Here is a 22,311-nt window from a genome sequence, read left to right on the forward strand (position 1 = left end):
AGAGATAGTAGGAACTGCAGATGCTGTGTTCATCCAGCTCTACACCTTGTTATCTCAGATTCTCCAGCATCTGCAGTTCCTACTATCTCTGCTCCACTGTGTTTGTCTGTTGCCTCTGTATGTGTCTAGGAGTCCAAGACCCAATATGTGTGTCCAAGACCCTGCACCACTCTGTCTGTGTGTGGGTCCAAGACCCTGGTCCACCCAGTGTGGATGTGTGGGTCCAAGACACTTCTCCTGTGTGTGTGAGACTGTGCTTCATCTCTGCTCCATACTCTGTAAATGGGAGATTCAACACCCTGCCCCACCCTCTGTGTGGGGCTTCAAGACCTTGGTCCATCCTCTGTCTATGTGTCAAGCAGAGCAGATCCAGAGGATCATACACAGAGCAAAGCAGAGCACCTGTGCAAACACAGTGGAGAAAGCCCTCAAACGTGCCCCCTTCCTGTCTCTCTCTCTCTCTCTCTCACTCACACACACACACACACACACACACACACAGATAAACATGCATGCACATGCACACACAGTGGATCATTGACTGAGATTGTTCACATGCTCAAGGTGTTTTAGACGCTGTTAGTGTCGCAGTTTGTAATCAGCTGTATTGCATCTCACAGTGACAGTGACCCACTCTTCAGGGACATACAATAATAAACAGAGGACACACTAAATCAGGGCAGCCCAATGCCATTCACGTATCCTTCATCCTCTCACTGCAACTCAGAGACGGACATACTGTCTCAGGGGTCCTCATCATTTCGAGGCTGTGAAACAGAATTATATATTCTCACTGCTGTAACTGATTAGCTATCCTCTACATGCCTCCCAGGCTCATCCTTTCAATGATTTCAAGTTACAGAGACTAGAATTTGGGAGACAAGCCAGGAGTCATAGAATAGTCAATTCTAGAGGTAACAACGGCCTGAATAATGAGGATTTCAGTAGTAGGTTAGTTAAGATTGCTGGAACGGGACAATGTTCTCGTGGAAAGAAACTTCCTTGGGGTTATTAAGCGGATCTTCAGTCAGATGCTCATCTCAGGGTCAAAGGTGGTGCAAAATTTCAAATGGTATGGTCAGCCTCATTTATCTGGGAGACCGGTAGAAGTTGGGACTGAAGAACAGAACTTGTCTTGGTAACCCAAGCCAATGGATTTAGCCTTCCCAATTTTTAACTGGATGAAATGTCTTCTCATCCATTAGAGATCCACAGATCCACTGTGTGTGATCAAGGAAAAGGAGAATATAATCAAACAATAAAAGAGTCTATGATTCCTGTCAGGGGAATTCTTTGTGAGAATCAGGCCAAATGCAATAAGTTGATAGGGGAAATGAAGAGGAAAATAAGAAAGAGTATGGAGAACAGAATGACAGTTAACATTGAAGCCAGAAAGTCTAGCAACATGTAAATCATAAATCAGTCATAAACAGCAGAATGGGTCCTATTCAGGACAAAAAAGATGATCAATGTTTAGAGGTGCAAGGCAAGGCTAGAATATTAGCATAAATACTTTGTATCAGTGACTAAGGAAGAGTAAACTGATAAAATTAATAGGTGGAGATAGTCATGAATGGATGGAGTGAAAATTGATAGAATGTATTAGAAAAGCAGGTTATACTTGAGAGTGGATAAATCACTTTGTCCAGATGGTTTACACTCCAGATTAAAGAAAGTGAGGGGTGGAGATCATAGAATCATAGAATCCCCTCAGTGTGGAAACCAGCTATTCGGCCCAACAAGTTCACACCGATCCTGTGAAGAATATCCCACCCAGACTCATCCCCCCTACCCTGTCCCTGTAACCCTGCTTTTCCCATGGCTAGGCCATCTAGCCTGCACATCCCTGATACTATGGGCATATTAACGGGTTTGTCGTAGTCTTCCAGTCTTCTCCAACCATGGTGGGGGGAGTTGCCAGAAGACTGGAAAATGGGAAATGTAATACCATTATTGAAGAAAGAGTGTTAACGCATTCTAAGTTAAATTTTGATGAAGGGTCACTGGACCCAAAACGTTAACTCTTTCCACAGATGCTGCCAGACTTGCTGAGCTTGTCCAGCAACTTCCGCTTTTGTTTCTGATTTTCAGCACCTGCAGTTCTTTTGAGATTTTTTCTTAGTTAAGTACTGGCCAGTCAATTTATCATCACTGGTAGGAGAGTTTTTAGAAACAATAATGCAGGACCAGGTCAGCAGGTATGAGGAGAGGTTTGTATTGGGTATGGAGGTTAGCATGAATTTGTAAAAGGCAGAATAATTACATTCCAGATTTTGAAGAAGTTCCAGAGAAGGCAGTGGCATTCTCCCAGGGTCATTCCTTTGATGTACATTAATGACGTGGAATGCAGAGTAACACATCAAAATTTGCTGATGATACCAATGATTCTTGAAGCTGCGATGGTGATGATGATTCCATTTCACTGCAAACAGACACAGAGAGACTAGCTGCATGGGCAGACTAGTTACGGGTGGAATTTAATGTAGAGTGTCAGGAGGTCAGGAGGAACTTCTTCACCCAAAGGGTTGTGAATCTGTGGAATTCCCTGCCCAGTGAAGTGGTTGAAGCTACCTCGCTGAATGTTTTTAAGGCAAGGCTAGATAAATTTTTGAACAGTAAAGGCATTAAGGGTTATGGTAAGTGGGCGGTTAAGTGGAGCTGAGTCTCAAAAAGATCAGCCATGATCTTATTAAATGGTGGGGCAGGCTCGAGGGGCCAGATGGCCTACTCCTGCTCCTAGTTCTTATGTTCTTATGTAATGCATTTCAGTGATGCAGTGAATGCTGAAGATCAGGAACTTGCTATCTACAAGGGTATTGGAAGCAGAGGCCATCAGTGTATTTGAAAAGAAATTCAGAAAAATGAACCTTCAAGAATTCAAGGATAGACAGGAGGTATAACACTGAACTGATGACCCTGTTTCTGTGTCAAAATGACCAATACCTTCAGTCTAACAGCCCTGTAAGATCTCTACTCCCCTGCTGCATCCTGACACTGCCTAGAACTCACCATATATTTCCAGTAAGACCCTTATAATTTGGAAATTTTGTGGGAATCTAGAGTCAATATAAATCAGGAAAAGCAGGGCATTGAGTTAGGAGACTTGGCATGGGATAGATGGAGTGGATACTGCTCACTGAGCTACAGAAATAAACAGTAAAGCATGTGGTTGATCAGTCAACCTGGAAACTTGAGTGTGACAGGTTAAGGATAGTCTGCAAAGGGGTTGAACTAGTTTGGTAGCTGCGTGTGTACTGAGTGTCTCTTTCTGAAGAAGGGTCTAGGCCCAAAACGTCAGCCTTCCTGCTCCTGAAATGCTGCTTGGCCTGCTGTGTTCATCCAGCTCTACACCTTGTTATCTCTTTCTGACTGTTCTTTGTTTCTCTGTTGCAGGGCTGATTGTGTATTTGGGGATGATGGTGGGGGCCTTCCTCTGGGGAGGTCTTGCAGACAGAATGGGCCGCAGGCAGTGTCTGCTCATCTCTCTCTCAGTAAACAGTGTCTGTGCTTTCTTCTCATCCTTTGTGCAAGGATACGGGACCTTCCTCTTCTGCAGACTTCTGTCTGGTGTTGGGTAATGTAGACCTGCTCTGTTTCCTTGCATCTTTTCTCATGCTGAAAGCTGTGTTACGTTCGCCTGCCTTCCCTGATGTGGATTAACTTCCAAAACAAGCCCAGACTGTGATTCTATTTGGAGGTGGGATGAATGAACCATTCCTTTCACTTGCCTAATGAAGGTTCACAATTAGAATGGAAAGTACATGTCATCCCTGGTTTAGAGACAGAGAGGGAAATTAGCCAGGGTACCTGCTCCTGTTCACTGCCCACTGCCCACTGATCCCTATATTAGAGAGAGAGGGGGAAATCAGCCAGGGTTCCTGCTCCTGGTCACTGCCCACTGACCCCTATATCAGAGACAGAGGGGAAATCAGCCAGGGTTCCTGTTCCTGGTCACTGCCCACTGACCCCTATATCAGAGACAGAGGGGAAATCAGCCAGGGTTCCTGTTCCTGGTCACTGCCCACGGACCCCTATATTAGAGAGAGAGGGGGAAATCAGCCAGGGTTCCTGCTCCTGATCATTGTCCAGTAACCCCCTGGTCTAAAGATGTCATTTTTTCATTCTCTTTATTTTTGGATAAAGGACCAAAAATGGATGATACTGCCTTACACAATGGAGGCTGTATAAAGAAATGTTTGCAGTTCTAAAAATCATGTTTACTGAAGTTCATTGAGTGCTCTCTGCAAATTTCCTTTTGGAAGAAAAAAACAGCAGATAAAAACCCTTCAGATGCACTGAATGGGAAAATCCTCAACCAGTGAACAAGAGACTGGGATTTGGTGAATCCACAACCTGGCATTAGTAGCAAAGACTTGGAAGGAGTCAAAAGGAAAGAACTCATTTGACATCTGTAATCCAGCCTGGTGCTAGAACTGTGCTTCTCCAATGAGTTTTCCCTTACCAATCAATACTATGTCTTATCTCTATATGTCTTTTCTTTTAAAGGGGGAGAGTTTAAGTTATGGAGTTGGTTATAAGTTCGTGATTCATGTTTCTTTCCTGACAATGGGTTATAAACAGTTTAATTACAATAAGCAGCAATTTCCCTGTTATTGAAAATCCTGATGTGCATATTCTTTTAACCTGAACTAGATAGTAAAAGAAAATTGTGCAATTTGGCATTTTAATCTAACTTTCACATTTGTAACGATTCCGGAAATAGCGGGGCTTGATTTCCAGTGGATTACTCCTGAGACTGATGACATTGGGTGAGATAGATAAGGGAAATCAGCCAAGGTCCTGCTCCTGATCACTGTCCAGTCGCATCTGAAAAGAAAGAATGTGCATTTATCTAGTGTGTTTTTATAAGTATGTACATACCATGTCTCTGCATTCATATTTATCATCCATATCCGTGTATGCTTGTTTGAATTTATCTTTTACTTGTCTGTTTGCATTTGTTATCTGTGTGTATGCCTCTGTCTGTGAGTGTGCTTAGTTATTTGCATGAATGGGCATGTGATATGGTGATACTGTCACCGGATGAGTAACCGAGTAGCCCTGGTTAATGGTTTGGGTATTTAAACTAGAATTTCAATTCGGTTAATAAAAATGCTGGAATTAAAAGCTAACATCATTATCAATTACTGTAAAAAGTCACCTGGTTCACTGTAGGGTAGGAAATCTGCTGACCTTAACTGGTCTAGTTTACAAGTGACACCAGACCCACAGCAATGTGACTTGATTCTTAAGGGCCCTCAGAAATGGCTGAGCCAGTTACTCAGTTCTAGGACAATAGGGATGGATAAACAAATACTGGACTCGTCAACAACACCCTTGACCTGTGGAAAAATAAAGAGAAATGTCTGAGTACATCTGCTGATGACAGGACACGCTTAGGCTTGAGTGGAAGGTCTACGAATTGAAGCAACCATCAATCCTGTGATATGGAGCAGAGGCACGAGTATCGTTGAAGATTTGATAATGACACTGAACAGGCACAGGAGATTATTGTGTAACCAAGCCTTTTTCATTTACTTGCTTTAGAATTGGTGGTTCCATTCCCATTGTGTTTTCTTACTTCTCGGAGTTCCTCGCCCAGGAGAAGCGAGGGGAGCACCTGAGCTGGCTTTGCCTGTTCTGGATGATTGGAGGAATTTATGCCTCAGCAATGGCGTGGGCCATCATCCCTCACTATGGTAAGAGCATCAAAGTCAGTTCCAAGAGCTACACAATAAATATCAAGCCAACCTGGGATGGAGTATTGAGGATGGGTCAAGGACTAGACAATAATGCAAGGAGTTAAAGGCCAATGTCACAATCATGGTGTTTAAAACTAGGTGTGGAATTACAGCATGGTTCTCAGGTAGCAGATGCACCACCAGTCTGCTTAATACAGATAAATTGTGCTGTTCTTGTATGGGGAGTGTTTGATGGGGACATTGTCAAAGAAGTTTCACTTCATATCTAACCACATGCTGTACATGTGCTGGGAATGTTTGATGGGGACGGTGAAGTGGGATTATTACTCTATCAAACCCCATTCTGTACTGGTGCTGGGAAACTAATTAATACTGATATATTGCACTGAATCACTGCTGCTTGAGCTTTGTCTAAGGTAAGGACCGGTTTGCACTGTATCATTGAACCCTTATAAAATGCAACAACGTTGTAACTGTTCTTCTATGTAACACTATGCCTCCCTCTCTTTTCTCTTAACTTTCTCTATCATTTCTCCCTTACCCCGAACTACTTACCTGCTTACTATTATACTCCATTCTTCCTTTACATTGGCTTTTTAATTTCATATCAACACCTCTGTTCTCCTTTATTTTACTTTAATGTCATGCACTCCCCTCTTTCCCATCCTTCATCTCTTTTCTGTTACTATCCTTTCCCTTCCCATCTTGCTCCATCCCCACATCCCATCCTTGTCAATTCCCTGAATTGTCTCACTTCAATCACTCTCCTCCATCCCCCACCTCTCCCTCTCCTTCCCTTTCCCTCCAGGCTGGAGTTTCCAGATGGGATCAGCATATCAGTTCCACAGTTGGCGAGTCTTTGTTCTTGTCTGTGCTTTTCCTTCCGTCTTTGCGATTGTGGCCCTCAACTTCATGCCTGAGAGTCCTCGCTTCTACCTAGAGGTAACTACCACTGTTTCCCCTCCTTCTCTACATGCTTGCTTGTAATCCTCAGCACAACCCACAGGCACAAAGCTGGCAGGAGGTTTTCATTAGTGTAGAGAGAGCTTAACTCTGTACTTAAATCTGTGCTGTCCCTGTCCTGGACTGTCTGGTGGGGGTACTGTAGAAAACTCTTTACTTTCGATTTAAAAGAGTAGACAGAATTTTATTCTGTATGTAACCCCACATTGTACTTGCTCTGAGAGTGTTTGATAGGGACGGTGTAGAGGAGGCTTCACTTTCAGTTTAAAAGAGTAGAGGCAGTTTTATTTTGTATTTAACCCTGTGCTGTACCTTCCTCGACTGAAAACAAGGGTTGCATTTTCATCCTGACGTGGTGTGGAAATGAGTTGCCATATTGGTCTCTGTCTTGAGTTTACTGCTATGATACTGGAGCTGCTAATATTTGGACCTAAGCAGTTCACTCCTGGAAAGGTGTCAGCACCACTCACATTAGAGGAACTACTGGGCAGAGAGAAACCATGACAAACCTGAATAGTCTGAAAAGTTTGCAGGTTTTCGCTGCACAGTGACCTGCTCTACCTATCTTCCAACAGAATGGCAAACACGATGAGGGTTGGATGATTCTCAAACAAGTTCACGACACCAACATGAGGGCCAAAGGCTTCCCAGAACGGGTCTTCTCTGTGAGTATCTTGATTTGGTCACAACTGACTGAACTTGTAAGTCAATGATTTGGCTTTTCAGGTTGTGGACAGGCTAGCTATCTTCACTAAACTAGTCCCAGCATGGAGGTTTCCCTCTTCTCTAATCTCCAGCTCATTGGATAATGATCAGGAGCAGAAGCTCTAGCTGATTTAACCGCTCTCTCTTACCTGGGGGTCATTTGACAATGATCAGGAGCAGGAACCCCAGCCGATTTCTGCCTTCCCTTGATGTTGTTGAACTCCTGGAGTACTGTAGCAGCTGTCCCAGGAAAGGTGGAGAGTATTGCAGTCCATTCCTGACTTTGTCTTTTAGGTGCTGGAGAGTCTCAGTGAACAGTTGCAAGTTAAGTGCTGATTGCTATCTGATCTGCAGCTTTATTATTTACAGTCACACTTTGTATGGTAGATTTGATCATTTTTCTTAAGCTTCAAAATCATTTTGTGCACTTTAAATAAAGATTATGCTGTGGTTCAATATATTATTATGCCTGTGAATTGTGTAAGTTTGTTCAGCCACTGGTTGGCTCTCCTGCATCTTATACACTGCCTTAGAAGAGGGATTTGGACTCTGTAGTAAAGTTAATTATGAGTCTGTAGTTTGAGCGCATCATGTCTTTCTTTGAGGCTGACAGTTTGTGTTTTCACAGGTAACACACATTAAAACTCCCAAACAGCTGGATGAGCTGATCGAGATCCAGTCAGATACAGGCACTTGGTACCGGCGCTGGCTAGTCCGCTTCACCAATATCTTTCAGCAGGTACACGTCCTCAGTAATAGTTATACATTGTGCAGCCAGAAAGTGTATATACCATTACAATTTCCTTCCTATAGGATGTGGAATACAATAAAGATAAAGCAGGGAAATAGGTTGTGCATAGGATTTACAGCAATGCATTCATTTATTTTCTGTTTGTGCAGGTTCGGAGCAACTTCCTGCAGTGTTTCTCAATCCAGTACCGCCGCACCACGTTGCTCATGATGGCAGTTTGGTTCACAATGGCCTTCAGGTTTGTTTGTTATGCAGTCCTGATAATCTGATGGGGACAACATGGAGGGAGTTTTATTATGTATCTAATCACGTGCTGCATCAATCCTGGGAGTGGTTGATGGGGTCAGTGGGAGGAGGAGTTTATTCCGTATCTAAATCCATGCTGTACTTGTCGTAGGAGTGTCTGGTGCTGATAGTATAGCAGGAGCTTCACTTTGTATCTAACAATGTGCTGTCCCCCTGTCCTGGAACTGTTAGATGCAGACAATGTAGAGACAGCTTGCTCTGTATCAAACCCTGAGAGTGTTTGATGGGAAGTGGAGAGAAAGCTGTACTCTATCTAACCCCACGTTGTCCCTGCTCTGACAGTGTTTGATGGTACAGGTAAAGGAACCTTTATTCAGTCTCAACCTATGCTGTACCTGCCCTGGCAGTGTTTGATAGGCAGAGAGAGCTAGACTTTCACAGTTGGGAAGAGTAGAGGCAGCTTTACTTTGTATCTATCCCTGTGCAGTCCCTGTCCTGGGAGTGTTTGTTAAGTACAGTATCGACGGAGCTTTACATTCAGTTTAAAAGGGTAGAAGGAATTTATTCTGTTGTTAACCCGCTGCTGTCCCTGTCCTGGGAGTGTTTGATGGGTACAGTGTAAAGGGAGCTTTACTCTGTATCTAACCCTGTCCTGAGCGTATTGATTGGGACAGTGTTGTGGAAGCTTTACTTTCTGCTTACTTCTAGCTTTACTCTGTATCTAATCTCGTGCTGTCCCTATCCTGGGGGTGTTTGATGGGGCAGTGTCGAGGGTGATTTACTTTCAGGTTAAAAGAGTAGATGAAGCTTTACTTTGTATCTAACCCTGTACTGTACCTCTCCTGAGAATGTTTGATGGAGACACTGTTGAGACACCTTTACTTTCATTTTAAAATAGTTAAGGGAGTTAATTCTGTATCTATTCTGGGAATGTTTAAATGAGGATAGCATAGGATGAGTTTACTCTGTATTTAACCTGTACTGTACTTGTTTAGGGTGAAGTTGATTAGAATGATGTAGAGGAGCTTTTACTCTGTAACCAAACTGATGTTTCTGAAATGCAATTTGATAGTGGCTGCCAGAAACCCTACTGATGTAAGCTCTGTGTTCTTCAGTTACTATGGTCTGACAGTGTGGTTCCCGGACATGATCAAACATTTACAGATGATGGAGTACTCCTCACGCACTAAAGTCTTCTACAAGGAGAAGGTTGAACATTTCACCTTTAACTTTACACTTGAAAATCAAATTCACAAGAATGGTGATTACTACAATGACAAGTGAGTGCCCACAAAATTACATAAAAGAGACTGGGATCCCTAGGTGTAATATTACAGAGTCTTAATGGAACCACAACCTTCCCTACAGCTGTGGGCACTGGTTGTCCTTCTATAGAGATCCACTATGAGGGTCAGGGAAAGTGATGGGTTTGAACAGGCATCACACCCCACCTGTATAATGGCCTCACCGGAAGTGACTCTGGGAATCAGATTGGAAACCCTGGCTGATCTCTGTCTCTCTGAGCTGAGATTAGAGATCAGGTGTTCCCAGTCCTTACAGTGTGGATAAACTCACTATTTAATTATACATTGCAGATCTGTTTGACGTTACCTGTTTGTGCTTGGTTTGGTGTGGAGATTTTAAAAACGGTCCCTTCAAGGTTTATGACCCCCAGTCAGGGTCTGTGAACTGAATGTTTAGGGGTCATGAGCTTACAGGCAGCTGGGCTGCAGCTGTTACTTGGGATCTCTCTCCCCACACTGAGGTCTTGTCTCCTACTCTTCCTGCGCTCACAGAGGAGTCAGAAGAATGTTCATTTTGAAAGCACAGCATTAAGAGATAATTATATTGTTTCCTTGTTGTCTTGGACAGATTTATTGGGATGAAGCTGAAATCGGTGATATTTGAGGACTCCCTTTTTGAAGAATGTTATTTTGAAGACATTACCTCCAGTAACAGTTTCTTCAAGAACTGCACCTTTATCTCAACACTCTTCTACAATACAGGTTTACTAGCTGGGTGTTTTGTGCTTTTGACTACCAACTACTCTCTTCCCCTTCATGTAACTGTCTTAGTAGATGGTGGGAGCTTGTTTGTATTATCAACGGGAATCTGTGGGCACCTATTGGAAAGTTGACTGTCTGAACCTCTTCCCAATATTAAGTAGGATAGTGTGCTAGTGGACAGTCTCTGTCTCAGTGGACTCAGTGTGGGTGGGTGAGTGAATGTATGTGTGTGTCAGGGTTGGAAGTTTAATTAGAGGTTCTGCACCTGATTAGTACCTAGATGTGGGGTGGAGGAAGAACTGGTGGATTCTCAGTTGTATGGGGAGCTGGAATGTCTTTGCAATGCCATGCTGAAGGACTTTCATTGTTTATACAGATTTCTTTGACTATAAGTTAATGGGCTGTCGTATGATAAACAGCACCTTCCTACACAGTAAGGAGGGCTGTCAGCTTGACTTCAGCGATGATAACAACGCCTATATGATCTACTTCGTTAGCTTCCTGGGATCTCTGGCTGTACTGCCTGGAAACATTGTATCTGCTCTTCTCTTGGACAAGATCGGCCGGCTTAGGATGCTGGGTGAGTGGCAGCAGCAGTAAATGAGGTATGTGGAATTGTGTCCCACCCCTCAGGACTCCAGATGTTTTGATTGATGGGCAGGTTTGGGAATGCTTCCTTACATCTTGTTGCTGGCCCTGTCCTAGCCAGTCAAGTTATATTATATAACCATGGCATACGATAATCCAGATGGGAATAGATTTTCCTGAGTTCTGTAGTACGTGATAACTTTTCTCTCTCTAATCTCTTTTCCCCACTAGCTGGCTCCAGCACACTCTCCTGCATCAGCTGCTTCTTTGTGTCCTTTGGTAATAATGAGTCTGCCATGATCGCTCTGCTCTGTCTATTTGGGGGAGTCAGCATAGCTTCATGGAACGCACTAGACGTCATTACAGTGGAACTCTATCCATCTGATAAGCGGTATGAGTCAGTCTCTTGCAGGGGTTCTGGTTTCCTGGTAATGTTGGTTTTATCTTTTCTTTGTCAATCAGGGGTTGCACCCCTCCCTTGATGGTTTAGCTCAGTTGGCTAAACAGTTGGGTTAGATCATAGAACATAGAATAGTACAGGCCCTTCGGCCCACGATGTTGCGCCGACCTATTATCCTACTAAGATCAATCTTCCCTGCATACCCTACATTTTACTATCCTCCATGTGCCTATCCAAGAGTCGTTTAAAAGTCTCTAAAGTATCTGACTCCACTACCAATGCCGACAGCGCATTCCACACGCTCACCACTCTGTGTGAAGAACCTATACCTTCCTCCAATCACCTTAAAATTATGCCCCCTCGTAATAGTCATTTCCGCTCTGGGAATAAGTCTCTGATTATCCACTCTATCTATGCATCTCATCATCTTGTAAACATCTATGAAGTCACCCCTCATCCTTCTTCGCTCCAATGAAAAAAAGCCCTAGCTCCCTCAACCTTTCCTCATAAGACCTGCCCTCCAGTCCAGACAGCATCCTGGTAAATCTCCTCGGCACCCTCTCTAAAGCTTCCACATCCTTCCTGTAATGAGGTGACCAGAACCGAACACAATATTCGAAGTGTTGTCTAAACAGAGTTTTACAGAGCTGCAGCATAACCTCACGGCTCTTAAACTCAATTCCCCTGCCAATGAAAGCCAACACACCATACGTGTTCTTTACAACCCTATCAACTTGGGTCGCAACTTTGAGGGATCTATGGATGTGGACCCCAAGATCCCTCTGTTCTTCCACACTGCTGAGAATCCTGCCATTAACCCTGTATTCTGCATTCAAATTCGACCTTCCAAAATGAATCACTTTTCCGGGTTGAATTCCATCTGCCACTTTTTTGCCCAGCTCAATGTCAATGTCCCGTTCCAACCTACAACAGCCCTCCACGCTGTCCACAACTCCACCAACCTTCGTGTCATCGGCAAACTTACTAACCCACCCTTCCACTTCCTCATCCAAGTCATTTATAAAGATCACAAAGACTAGAGGTCCCAGAACAGATCCCTGTGGCACACCACTGGTCACCAAGCTCCAGGCTGAATACTTTCTGTCTACTACCACCCTCTGTCTTCTATTGGACAGCCAGTTTTGTTTCCAGACAGCCAAATTTCCCTGAATCTCATGCCTCCTTAATTTCTGAAGAGCCTACCATATGGAACCTTATCGAATGCTTTGCTAAAATCGATATATACCACATCCACTGCTCTACCTTCATCGATGTGTTTTGTCACATCCTCAAAGAAATCAATAAGGCTTGTAAAGCATGACCTGCCCCTCTCAAAGCCATGCTGACTATTTCTAATCAAACTGTGCTTTTCCAAATAATCATAAATACTATCTCTCAGAATCTTCTCCAATAATTTGCCCACCACAGAAGTAAGACTGACTGGTTTGTAATTTCCAGGATTATCCCTATTCCCTTTCTTGAACGAGGGAATGACATTTCCATCCTCCAATCTCTGGCACTATTCCAGTGGACAGTGAGGGTGCAAAAATCATTGCGAAGGGGCAGCAATCTCTTCCCTCGCTTCCCGTAGAAGCCTTGGGTATATCCCGACTAGCCCAGGGGACTTCTCTATCCTCATGTTTTTCAAAATTTCTAGTACATCCTCCTTCCTAACACCAACCTGTTCGAGCATATCATGCTGTCCTCACAAACGTCAAGGTCCTTCTCACTGGTGAAGACTGAAGCAAAATATTCATTAAGGACCTCCCCTACCTCTGCACACAAGTTCCCTCCACTGGCCCTGATGGGCCCTACCCTCACTCTGGCCATCGTCTTGTTCCTCAAATAAAGTATAGAAAGCCTTGGGGTTTTCCTTGATCCTACCCATCAAGGTTTTCTCATACCCCCTTCTAGTTCTCCTAAGTCCATCCTTCCGTTCCTTCCTGGCTACCTTGTAGACCTCTAGAGCCCTGTCCGATCCTTGCTTCCTCAACCTTAAGTAAGCTTCCTTCTTCCTCTTGACTAGGTGTTCAACGTCTTGTCATCCAAGGTTCCTTCACCTTACTATCCTTTCCTTGCCTTAGTGGGACAAACCTATCTAGTACCTGTAGCAACTGCTCCCTAAACAACCTCCACGTTTCTATCGAGCATTTCCCTGAGAACATCTGATCCCAGTTGGTGCACTGTAGTTCATGCCTAATAGCATTGTAATTCCCCCTCCCCCAATTAAATACTTTCCCATACCGTCTGCTCCTATCCCTCTCCATGACTATAATAAAAGTCAGGGAGTTGTGATCACTATCACCAAAATGCTCTCCCACCGAGAGATCTGACACCTGTCATGGTTCGTTGCCAAGCACCAAATCTAACATGGCCTCCTCTCTAGTCGGCCTATCTACATATTGACACACCTGACAAAATCTGCTTCATCCAAACTATTTGCACTTAGGAAGTTCCAGTCTTTATTAGGGAAGTTGAAGTCGCCCATGACAACAACCCTATTACTTCTGCACCTTTCCAAAATCTGTCTCCCAATCTGTTCTTCAATGTCTCTGTTGCTGAAGGGTTGTGAAGCAGTGTGACACCAACTGTGTGGGTTCAATTCCCATCACCGGCTGAGATTATCATGAAGGACTCTCCTTCTCAACCTCTCCCCTCATCTGAGGTATGGTGGCCTTTCGGTTAAATCACCACCAGTCACTTCTCTCTAATGAGAGAGCAGCCCTCTGGTCTGGTAAGACTATGGTGACTTGGTGATGCAATCGAGTAGTCTCTCTCCACTCTGTTTTCCTCCAGATTCTAGCAATCCAAGTTCCCTGGGATTTTCACTGTTCCTGGTCTCTTGCTTTACCCTGCAATTTCCAGTGTTCTCAATCTCTTGCTCTTTCAATATATTTTTCCTTTGGCGTTTAGCACACCTTTCTTTTGCTGCTCCCCGCATTTCTTCAGTTTTCAGCGCTCTCACTCTCTCATTACCAAATTTTCCTGCAGTTACCATTACTCCCAGTCCCTTATTAAAAAACAGAAATAGCTGGAGAAATTGAGCAGGTCTGGCACCATCAGTGTAGACAGAAAGCAGAGTTAATAGTTCTGGTCCAGTGATCCCCCTTCAGTGGCAGGGGTGGGGCGGGGTGCAATGGACCTGGACCTGAATCATTGACTCTGCTTTTCTCCACAGATATTGCCAGACCTGCTGAGTTTCTCTGGCTGTTTCTGTTTTTGTTTCAGATTTCTCACATATGCAGTTTTTTATTTTTTACTCCCAGTCTCTCGTTGCTCCACCTTTTCCTGCACTTTCTAGTGCTCCCTGTCTCTCATCACTTCCTGGTTTTCCTCCAGTCTGCTTCCACTTTCACTGTTCTCAGATTTCCTATGGTTTCCAGTGCTCCTTGTCTCCTACTGCTCCATCTTCTTGCAGATTCCAGTAAATCCAGACTTGCACTGCTCCAATCTTCCATGCAGCCATCTGTTTTTCTGCAGTTTCCATACTCCTAGTCCCTTACTGATTTCCTGTGATTGCAAGCACTCTCCCTCTTTCTGCTCTATTTTCCTGTAGTTGTCCATGCTCACCTTCTCTCTTGCCTTTGCTTTCCTGTTGTTTCTTGCACTCCCCATCTCTAAGTACAGTAAAAACTTTTGTTTTGCGAGCAGTAGAGGCAGATCATGACATACAAGGACATACAGATTATAGGATGTTTAGACAGAGCAAGGCACACAAGGTGCACAAAAGCAAGATCAACGTTGGATCTGAAATTAGAGAGGTCCATTCAGCAGTCTAATAAAAGCAGGGTAAAAGCTGTTCTTGACCCTGTTGGGATGTGTATTTAAGCTTCTGTATCTTCTGCCTGACGGAAGTGATTGGAAGGGAGTATTACCAGGGTGGGAGGGGTCTTTGATGATGGCAGCCTTTCCACGGCAACGAGAAGAGTAGATGGAGTCCATGGATGGGAGGTTACCTTTCATGATGGTCTGGGCTGTGTCCATTCTGTTTTCTTCTGCTCTGGTATCTCTTTTGTTTAAATCAGTGTTTTTTTTATTCTGGCAGGACCACAGCCTTTGGATTTCTCAATGCTCTGTGTAAGCTGGCGGCCGTACTGGGCATCAGTATATTCCAATCCTTTGTGGGGGTGACACGAGCAGTGCCCATCATGTTGGCCTCTGTTGCTCTGGCATTGGGCAGTTACCTGGCGCTAAAACTCCCAGAGACTCGTGGCCAGGTGCTGCAGTGAGTCTGGCTTCAGCCAGAGCCCCTGTAGATGTAGACACTGTGACTCATCTTTCTCTGTTCTTTCATATTGTTTTTGTATGTCTTCCCATGTGGACAAGAAGTGAAACTCTATAAAACTCATTACCAACTCCTGCAGGAGATGTAAATAACCCTTCTGCTATTTGTGTACACAAGTCTCACTGCACAGATCACAGTGGTGCAAGGTGTATGAAGAGCACAGACTATAATAACCCGGCAAACTCCAGGGCACAAATCATCTGCCGTGTAATCTCAGGAACGGCAGTGTTCTGTATGTATTTCCTGGATTGTTTTCAAAGTGTAAATACAGCATAGCTGAGGATCCAGGACCAATCCTGAAGCACAGTTTGCTAGGCCCTGACCATGTGATCTGTACAGTGATCCAACTTTTCCATTTACTGGTATGAGGCAGAGTTTGTGCAATTTTTAGTGTAGTTGTCCAGAGTAACTTTTTCCCTGTTAGATTCAGTACAATAATCGAGTCCGAGGGTAAAGCACAGGGCTGTTGGGTATGATGGGGAAGCACAGGGAGAATTTGTTCCTTTCCATTTGAAACTGGTGATTACTGGAGAGTATGTTTTGTGTTGAAGGGCTTAGGAGCAAAGGGGGATGGCTGGTTTGTGGGTGGGTGGATGGATGGAATCATCACAGTCAATGGTTAATTCCTAACCAGACCCAATTAATGAATCTAAGTACATCAACTGAGCCCTTTTGAGTCTGGTCATCACTTACAAATGAAATGTTAAAAATCAGAATCTTATTGCAAATTCAATCTCCTTTCCTATCCCTCACTCCTTGTGTCTCCCTTTCCTGTACCTCTCCCTGACCCATGGTGCTCACTTTAAGTAACAGTAGGCTGATGTGGTGACAATCAGTGGCTCTGTGGCTGTTGTAAGGAGTGAACCGTTGTCAATTGCCAAATATTTTTCTACTCTGCGTCTGGTTTTAATTCTCTGGTGAGAGGTTTGTTCAGACTTGTGAATGCTGTAGAGTTAGAAACTAGTGTGTGTGAGTGTGTAACTGTTTTTGTGCAGTTGTGCCACTATTCCTTGTTGTCTGTCTATGTAAAAAACCTGTGATAGATGGAGGTTATCTGTATAGTTTCAGATACAATAGAGTATAATTGTAGTGTGTCTGAATTTTAGCTGTTTTGTATTATATTTAAAGAAAGAGAGGCCTCTCAATGGCAAAAATCTACTTCCAAGTTGTAACAAAAATAAATAAATAAATAAATAAATATAAAGAACTGTGGACCATCTATTGCTGGGTATGCTCATTATCTTAATCCTTTTAGATTGCCTTTAGTCTACCTTATCCGAGGAGCTACAGTTACTTTAACAGACAGGATTGTGAAGAGAAGAATCAGGCCTGTCTCCCGGACGAAGACAGGTTTATGGGATCCAACAGTCGAAACTTACCATCACGCTGCCTTGAATCACACATTTGGTATATCATCCAGTGCTCAATGTTGAAGAAGCTTTTCCAATGAGGGAGTTGTGTAACTTGGAGAAACTAGAGAACCTGAGATTTGTAAGGGGTTTTGACAGTATATGAAGAAAAACAGGCAGAAATCAAAGGACAAGTTTAAAAGTGAAAGGGGAGATGATTTTCACAGTGAGTTGTCATAATCTGCCTGAACAAGCAGATTTGCAAATGATATTTTAAAGGGAATTGAATAACTCCTTGAAGTGATAGGTGTGCAAGACTTGGGGAAATGGCAGGGGAGAGGATGTCAAATCAAACAATTCTTTCTAACAAACAGTACAGGAGTGATGGGCTGAACGGATGCTTTCTGTTCTGAATCATTCCACACGATAGAGATGATTGAAATTGCAAGGCAAACAAATTTATTTTCTTGATCAACTGCCATATTTAAAGAAGCACATGACGAAGTTTTGCCTTGTTGGAACATTTGAGCAGTTTGCAATATGACTGTGACTCCCTCTGTCTTTATCAGTCCTGTTGTCCTGGGGCCTACATAACCTGCTCAGAGCACCTCAGTCTTTTGAAAATGCTTCCAGTTTGACTGCCACATTTGGGTCGTGTTTAGACCCTCCCAGACAGGCTGGGCTCCTGTCGACATGAGGCTCGGTTCCCCATTGCTGGGGTGTCTTGGCCTGGATCGAAAGAGCATGGATCCTGGTCTCCAGTTCCTGCTTCAGGACGTCGTTGACCATCCGATGTCTCTGGAGCAAAGGCACCCCCTCAAATCTCTCACTCACCACCACCACTTTAAAGTGGGTCTCGGAGCCAGGAGGCACTGCATGCATGTAGCTCTCGTTGATGACCTGCAAGTGTGTGGGCATCAGGCTCCGCTCCAGTTTAAGGTGGATGGCACTTGCCACTGGCCCATCCATGGCATGGGTTGCTGAGGTCATTATTGCTGCTCTCGAGCCGAGGGCCGGCATAGATCGGAGCAGCTTCAGCAGGGTGCTCATCCAAGCTGCTATCCCCACCTGCCAAATGAAGTAGTAAGGCTGGTTAGCGATCCCAATGACATGACTGCATTTAGCACATTAGGTGAGTTATCACCCTCATCACAGCCTTCTTAGGATTACCAAATCACCACAACTACATTCTGCAGTATCCAGGAAAGAGAAGTTAATTATACTCTCCACCACTCATTTCTCAAGGAGAATAAATTTGGGGTGGGCAACTGTAAATGCCAATGATGCACAAAACTGTGAAAGAATAAAAATTCTTGGACACACAACTCAGGGCAAAGATTGGGGAGGGAAACTCATCAGCTGCTTTAAATATTTCTCACTCAACGTTTTTGTTTATTACAAGACAGTAAACATGGGGAAAGGGAGTGAGGGAACTACAATTAAGAAGTATGTCGTCAGCTACTGAAGAAACATGAAAGGGCACTAAAGTGACACACATTTCAGGCAGGCAGTGGCAGAGGAGCAACGATTGTTGGAGAGGCAAGGAATAGACCTTCGGACAGCGCTGACCCTCCGACAGCGCCCGCGCCCGCTCCCGCTCCCCCGGCGCTGACCCTCCGACAGCGCCCGCGCCCGCTCCCGCTCCCCCGGCGCTGACCCTCCGACAGCGCCCGCTCCCCCGGCGCTGACCCTCCGACAGTGCGGCGCTCCCTGTCGTACCTCAGCTACTCGTCACGGAGGCTCCGGTGACCGGGTGAAAACCGATGAACGTGCGGCCGGCAAAGAGATGGAGGTTACATCGGGTCAGACCGGGACCGTCTTTGCGACGCGCGAGACACCGGCCAACTGTCAACCAACGGCTCTAGGCCGCGTGCCGTTAATGCGCCTGCGTGGCTATGCGCACTTCCCGACGGGACTTGTAGTCCCAAAGTTGTCGTTTGACCGTACGCCTGCGCGCTTTCGCTTGTTGTCTTCCCGCCGCTGGCACCTTACTGCGCAGGCGCAGAGGCGGGAAAACCGGTGTTGTCTGTCAAAGACTGGAGTAGGAAGAGTGATGTTAGACGGGGCAATAAAATATGTATGGTGATAGAGAGATAGACGGACAGCAAAAAAATTATATATCGAGAGAGATGGAGTAGTAAATATATATCGAGATATTGAGAGAGATGGAGCAGAGAGTAATAAATGTAGAGACAGACGTTAGAAAGAGAGAGATGGTGCAGAGAGATGGGCCAGAGGGCAATAAAAACATGGAGAAAGATACAGCAGAGAGGAATTAAAAAATATATAGACATGAGAGAAATGGAGCAGGGAGTTATGGAGAGTGATGGAGCAGAGAGCAGTAAAAATATATAGAGATAGCAAGAGAGATGGACCTGAGAGGTATACATGACAGAGTAATTGATTCAAGTACAGGGCTGAGAGAAATCAACAGAGAAAAATGGAGTTTTTAAAAAAACTGCGAGCAAAGTAAATTCAGATAGAAAGGAGAGCTGGAGCTGAGAGGTTAAAACAGAGAGAGACATTGACCTCAGCTGGAGTATGCTGTACAGTTCTGGTCACTATATTGAAGGAACGTTTACAAGGATGGTCCAGGGTTGAGAAACTTAAGAAAGTTGTTTGAAGAAGTTGAGACTATTTTTTGGAGAAGAAAAGGCTAAGAGGAGATTTGATGGAAGTTTTCAAAATCATGAGAGGTGTATACAATGTGCGAACAGAGGTCAAAGGAAAAACTGTCTAACTTGTAAAAGGATCAAGAATGAGAGGGCACAGTTGTCAAGTAACTTGTTAAAGAAACAAATGTGATATGAGAAAATAACTTGCACACAGCGAGTAGTTAGGATCTGGGATACAGTGTCTGAAAGTATGCTGGAGGCAGGTTCAAACGGGGTATTCCGGAGAGCATAAGATGATTATTTGAATCGAAACAATGGGACAGGATAGGAGTACGGCACTAAGTCATAATGTTCATTTGGCTGCCAATGTAGACATGATGGGCTGAATGGCCTCTCGTGCACTGTAATAATTTTGTGGGTGAGAAGAGCTGAGAGGGGAAAGAATTTGGAGGTGAGGTGGAGTTGAGACGTAAAACATAGAGACAGGAAGAGATAGAACAGTGAGGATAAAAGCAGACTAGGAAGAAATGGAATTGATTCAGAGATAGTAGGAACTGCAGATGCTGGAGAATCTGAGAAAGCAAGGTGTAGAGCTGGATGAACACAGCAGGCCAAGCAGCATCAGAGGAGCAGGAAGGCTGACGTTTCGGGCCTAGACCCTTCTTCAGAAAATCATCCAGCTCTACACCTTGCTATATCAGAGATGGAATTGAAACAGGATTGGAACAGACTGAAAAAACAAACAAAATTTGGCCAGCTCAAGTCTGGGAACTAGCTACAGCTACAACGTGGCCTGTGGGAAGTTGGGGTGTACATTGTTTGGGAAAACTGAAGACATATGAGAAATAAATGCTGGCCTAGCCAGCGAAGCTCACATCCTGAATGAATAAACAAGAACACATTTGGAATGCTTTGTCAGAACAAATGTAGATAAACTGAGAGAAATACATAAACATTTACAAGACGAATGATGTGAGAATATGTAGTCATAACAACTGGAATCAGTAGGTCAGTAATGAACGTTGGTCAACATGTGATGGATAGAATTGGAAACAGAGAAGTTCATGAAATCTGTAGAATCATAGAAGTCAAAAGTGAAAAGTTGGAGGTGAACAATGTGAAGCTAAGGGAAGGGTGAAAGTTCAAAGGAAAGTTAATGAAATTTTCTTATTCAGGATGAAAGCAGGAAATGGCACTCACTTGATCAGTGGACTGGAAATAAATGTGAGGGATGGGATTCAAGTTGGGTCTGTAAAGGAAATGTTCTATATATCCCATGACAAAACAGGTACTGCTATGAAACACATAGGTTCTGACAGCAAGACTTTTCATTTAGAGGAAGTGAGTGGAGTTTGCAAGGAAGTTGTTCAATACAAGATGCAGAGCCAGGTGGAGAACAATGGTGATTGGTGGGAACCAGTTGGCCCATCAAAAGAAGAAATGGAGAGCCCGATCATGGTGAGAGTTGGAGGTGCAGAAGGATTGAATGTCCATGGTGTAAAAGAGATGGTTAGGGCTAGAAAGCTGGAAAGTGCAAAAGTGACAAAGTCTGTTAAGAGACTCACAGTGTACGTGAGGAAGGAATATACAAGAGAGGAAAGAATAATTGAGCTAACTAATTTCTACGGGCAAAGAATTGGCTGAAACAATCAGTCTACCAACAGTTCTGTATATTAATTTATGCAAGGATTTGGATGTGAGCTGTTTGTGGCAGAGGGAATGAGTTTGGAGGCCATGCAGAGAAGTTCTGCAGAAGAGTTGAGGTCACTGACAGTCTTGAAGACAATAAATTGAACTTTGATGCTGGGGTCCAGGAGGAGGTAGAAGGATATGTTAGAGAGTTAACAATCTGGTTCTTCTAGGAAATGGTTGGTTCATCAAATGTCAACGTGCACTCTGCCAACAATTTGATGACAATTATAGGGTTGACCTTGAGAAAATGAAGTGTAGCAAGGTGTGCAGCAAGTGGAGGTACAGGTTTGAATGAGTGAGGGAGGACCAGTAGGATAGGTGGTCAATGTCAAACTGACAGTTCTCAATGAAAGGATCTAGAGAGGGTCAGAGTGAGTTGTTCAGGTGGAAGGAGAACTCTGAAAATGGGAAAAGAGTCTGATCTATGGGGAAAAGACCATGGGTCATAGTGGGCACAAAGGCAAGGGAAGAAGTGGTCAATGTCAAGCTGAGCTAGAAATTCATTGAGGTGGATTGATGGTAAGGAAATAAGGTTGGTTGACAATGGATAATCTGAAATAAGAAGGAGAAAGTCTGTGTGGATTACAAAAATGTGACATGAAGTGATATTGAAAGAAAGGATAGTATCAAAGGGAAAGAAAAGTCTTGGGAGACATTAGTTTGTGAGAAGAAGCTAGGAATTAGGTTTTGACAGGGAGCTGCGAATGGTTTTGGCTCATTGGAGCACAGATGCAGTCAGGACCTCACTCCCCTCTGAAACAATATCCAATAAGAGTCAGGATCGACAGCCCCACTGGATCTAGTGAGAAGGACTTCAACACTCTGAAAATGCCACACGAATCTCCAAAACCTTTGTAAGTTTGGTGAGTAAGCGAGTGAATCTTAAGGGACAACCTATTTCTTAAATTTTGTATTGCTTGCTTGCAATGGCTATTTAACTTAAAGTTACTGTTTTAAATTTTAACTTTCTTCCAAGCTAGGACAGGGCTAAACAAGTCCTCTGTGAGAT

The 22,311-nt window shown here is 44.0% G+C and overlaps 2 protein-coding genes across 3 annotated transcripts in view; one reads left to right on the forward strand and one right to left on the reverse strand.

The window, feature by feature from the left end:
• LOC109925347 (synaptic vesicle glycoprotein 2A) overlaps positions 1-16,787 on the forward strand; it is a 17,884-nt gene extending 1,097 nt beyond the window's left edge. The window contains exons 2-12 of one of the 2 annotated variants that reach the window (XM_020525290.2): positions 3,394-3,574; positions 5,548-5,699; positions 6,511-6,644; positions 7,241-7,330; positions 7,999-8,109; positions 8,271-8,359; positions 9,483-9,647; positions 10,240-10,373; positions 10,750-10,953; positions 11,193-11,352; positions 15,407-16,787. In XM_020525290.2, the coding sequence (XP_020380879.1) occupies positions 3,394-3,574; positions 5,548-5,699; positions 6,511-6,644; positions 7,241-7,330; positions 7,999-8,109; positions 8,271-8,359; positions 9,483-9,647; positions 10,240-10,373; positions 10,750-10,953; positions 11,193-11,352; positions 15,407-15,590 (1,604 nt within the window). In that variant the 3' untranslated portion in view covers positions 15,591-16,787. The remainder of the gene's footprint in view (positions 1-3,393; positions 3,575-5,547; positions 5,700-6,510; positions 6,645-7,240; positions 7,331-7,998; positions 8,110-8,270; positions 8,360-9,482; positions 9,648-10,239; positions 10,374-10,749; positions 10,954-11,192; positions 11,353-15,406) is intronic. The other variant, XM_048620466.1, reaches the window with a different exon arrangement.
• Positions 16,788-17,431: 644 nt separating this feature from the next.
• bola1 (bolA family member 1) lies at positions 17,432-18,912 on the reverse strand. The gene is made up of 2 exons (XM_020525291.2): positions 18,715-18,912; positions 17,432-18,063 (listed from the first exon to the last, which is right to left on the reverse strand). The coding sequence occupies exon 2, from the start codon at positions 18,043-18,045 to the stop codon at positions 17,605-17,607; it is 441 nt and encodes a 146-aa protein (XP_020380880.1). The 5' UTR covers positions 18,046-18,063; positions 18,715-18,912; the 3' UTR covers positions 17,432-17,604.
• Between the last annotated feature and the right edge of the window lie 3,399 nt (positions 18,913-22,311).

The sequence above is a fragment of the Rhincodon typus genome, chromosome 46 (assembly GCF_021869965.1).
Source record: "Rhincodon typus isolate 14 chromosome 46, sRhiTyp1.1, whole genome shotgun sequence".
NCBI lineage: Eukaryota > Metazoa > Chordata > Chondrichthyes > Orectolobiformes > Rhincodontidae > Rhincodon > Rhincodon typus.

Bases quoted from the DNA above. Each gene is read 5' to 3' on its own strand.
- bola1 (XM_020525291.2), bottom strand. From the start codon at position 18,045: ATGAGCACCCTGCTGAAGCTGCTCCGATCTATGCCGGCCCTCGGCTCG.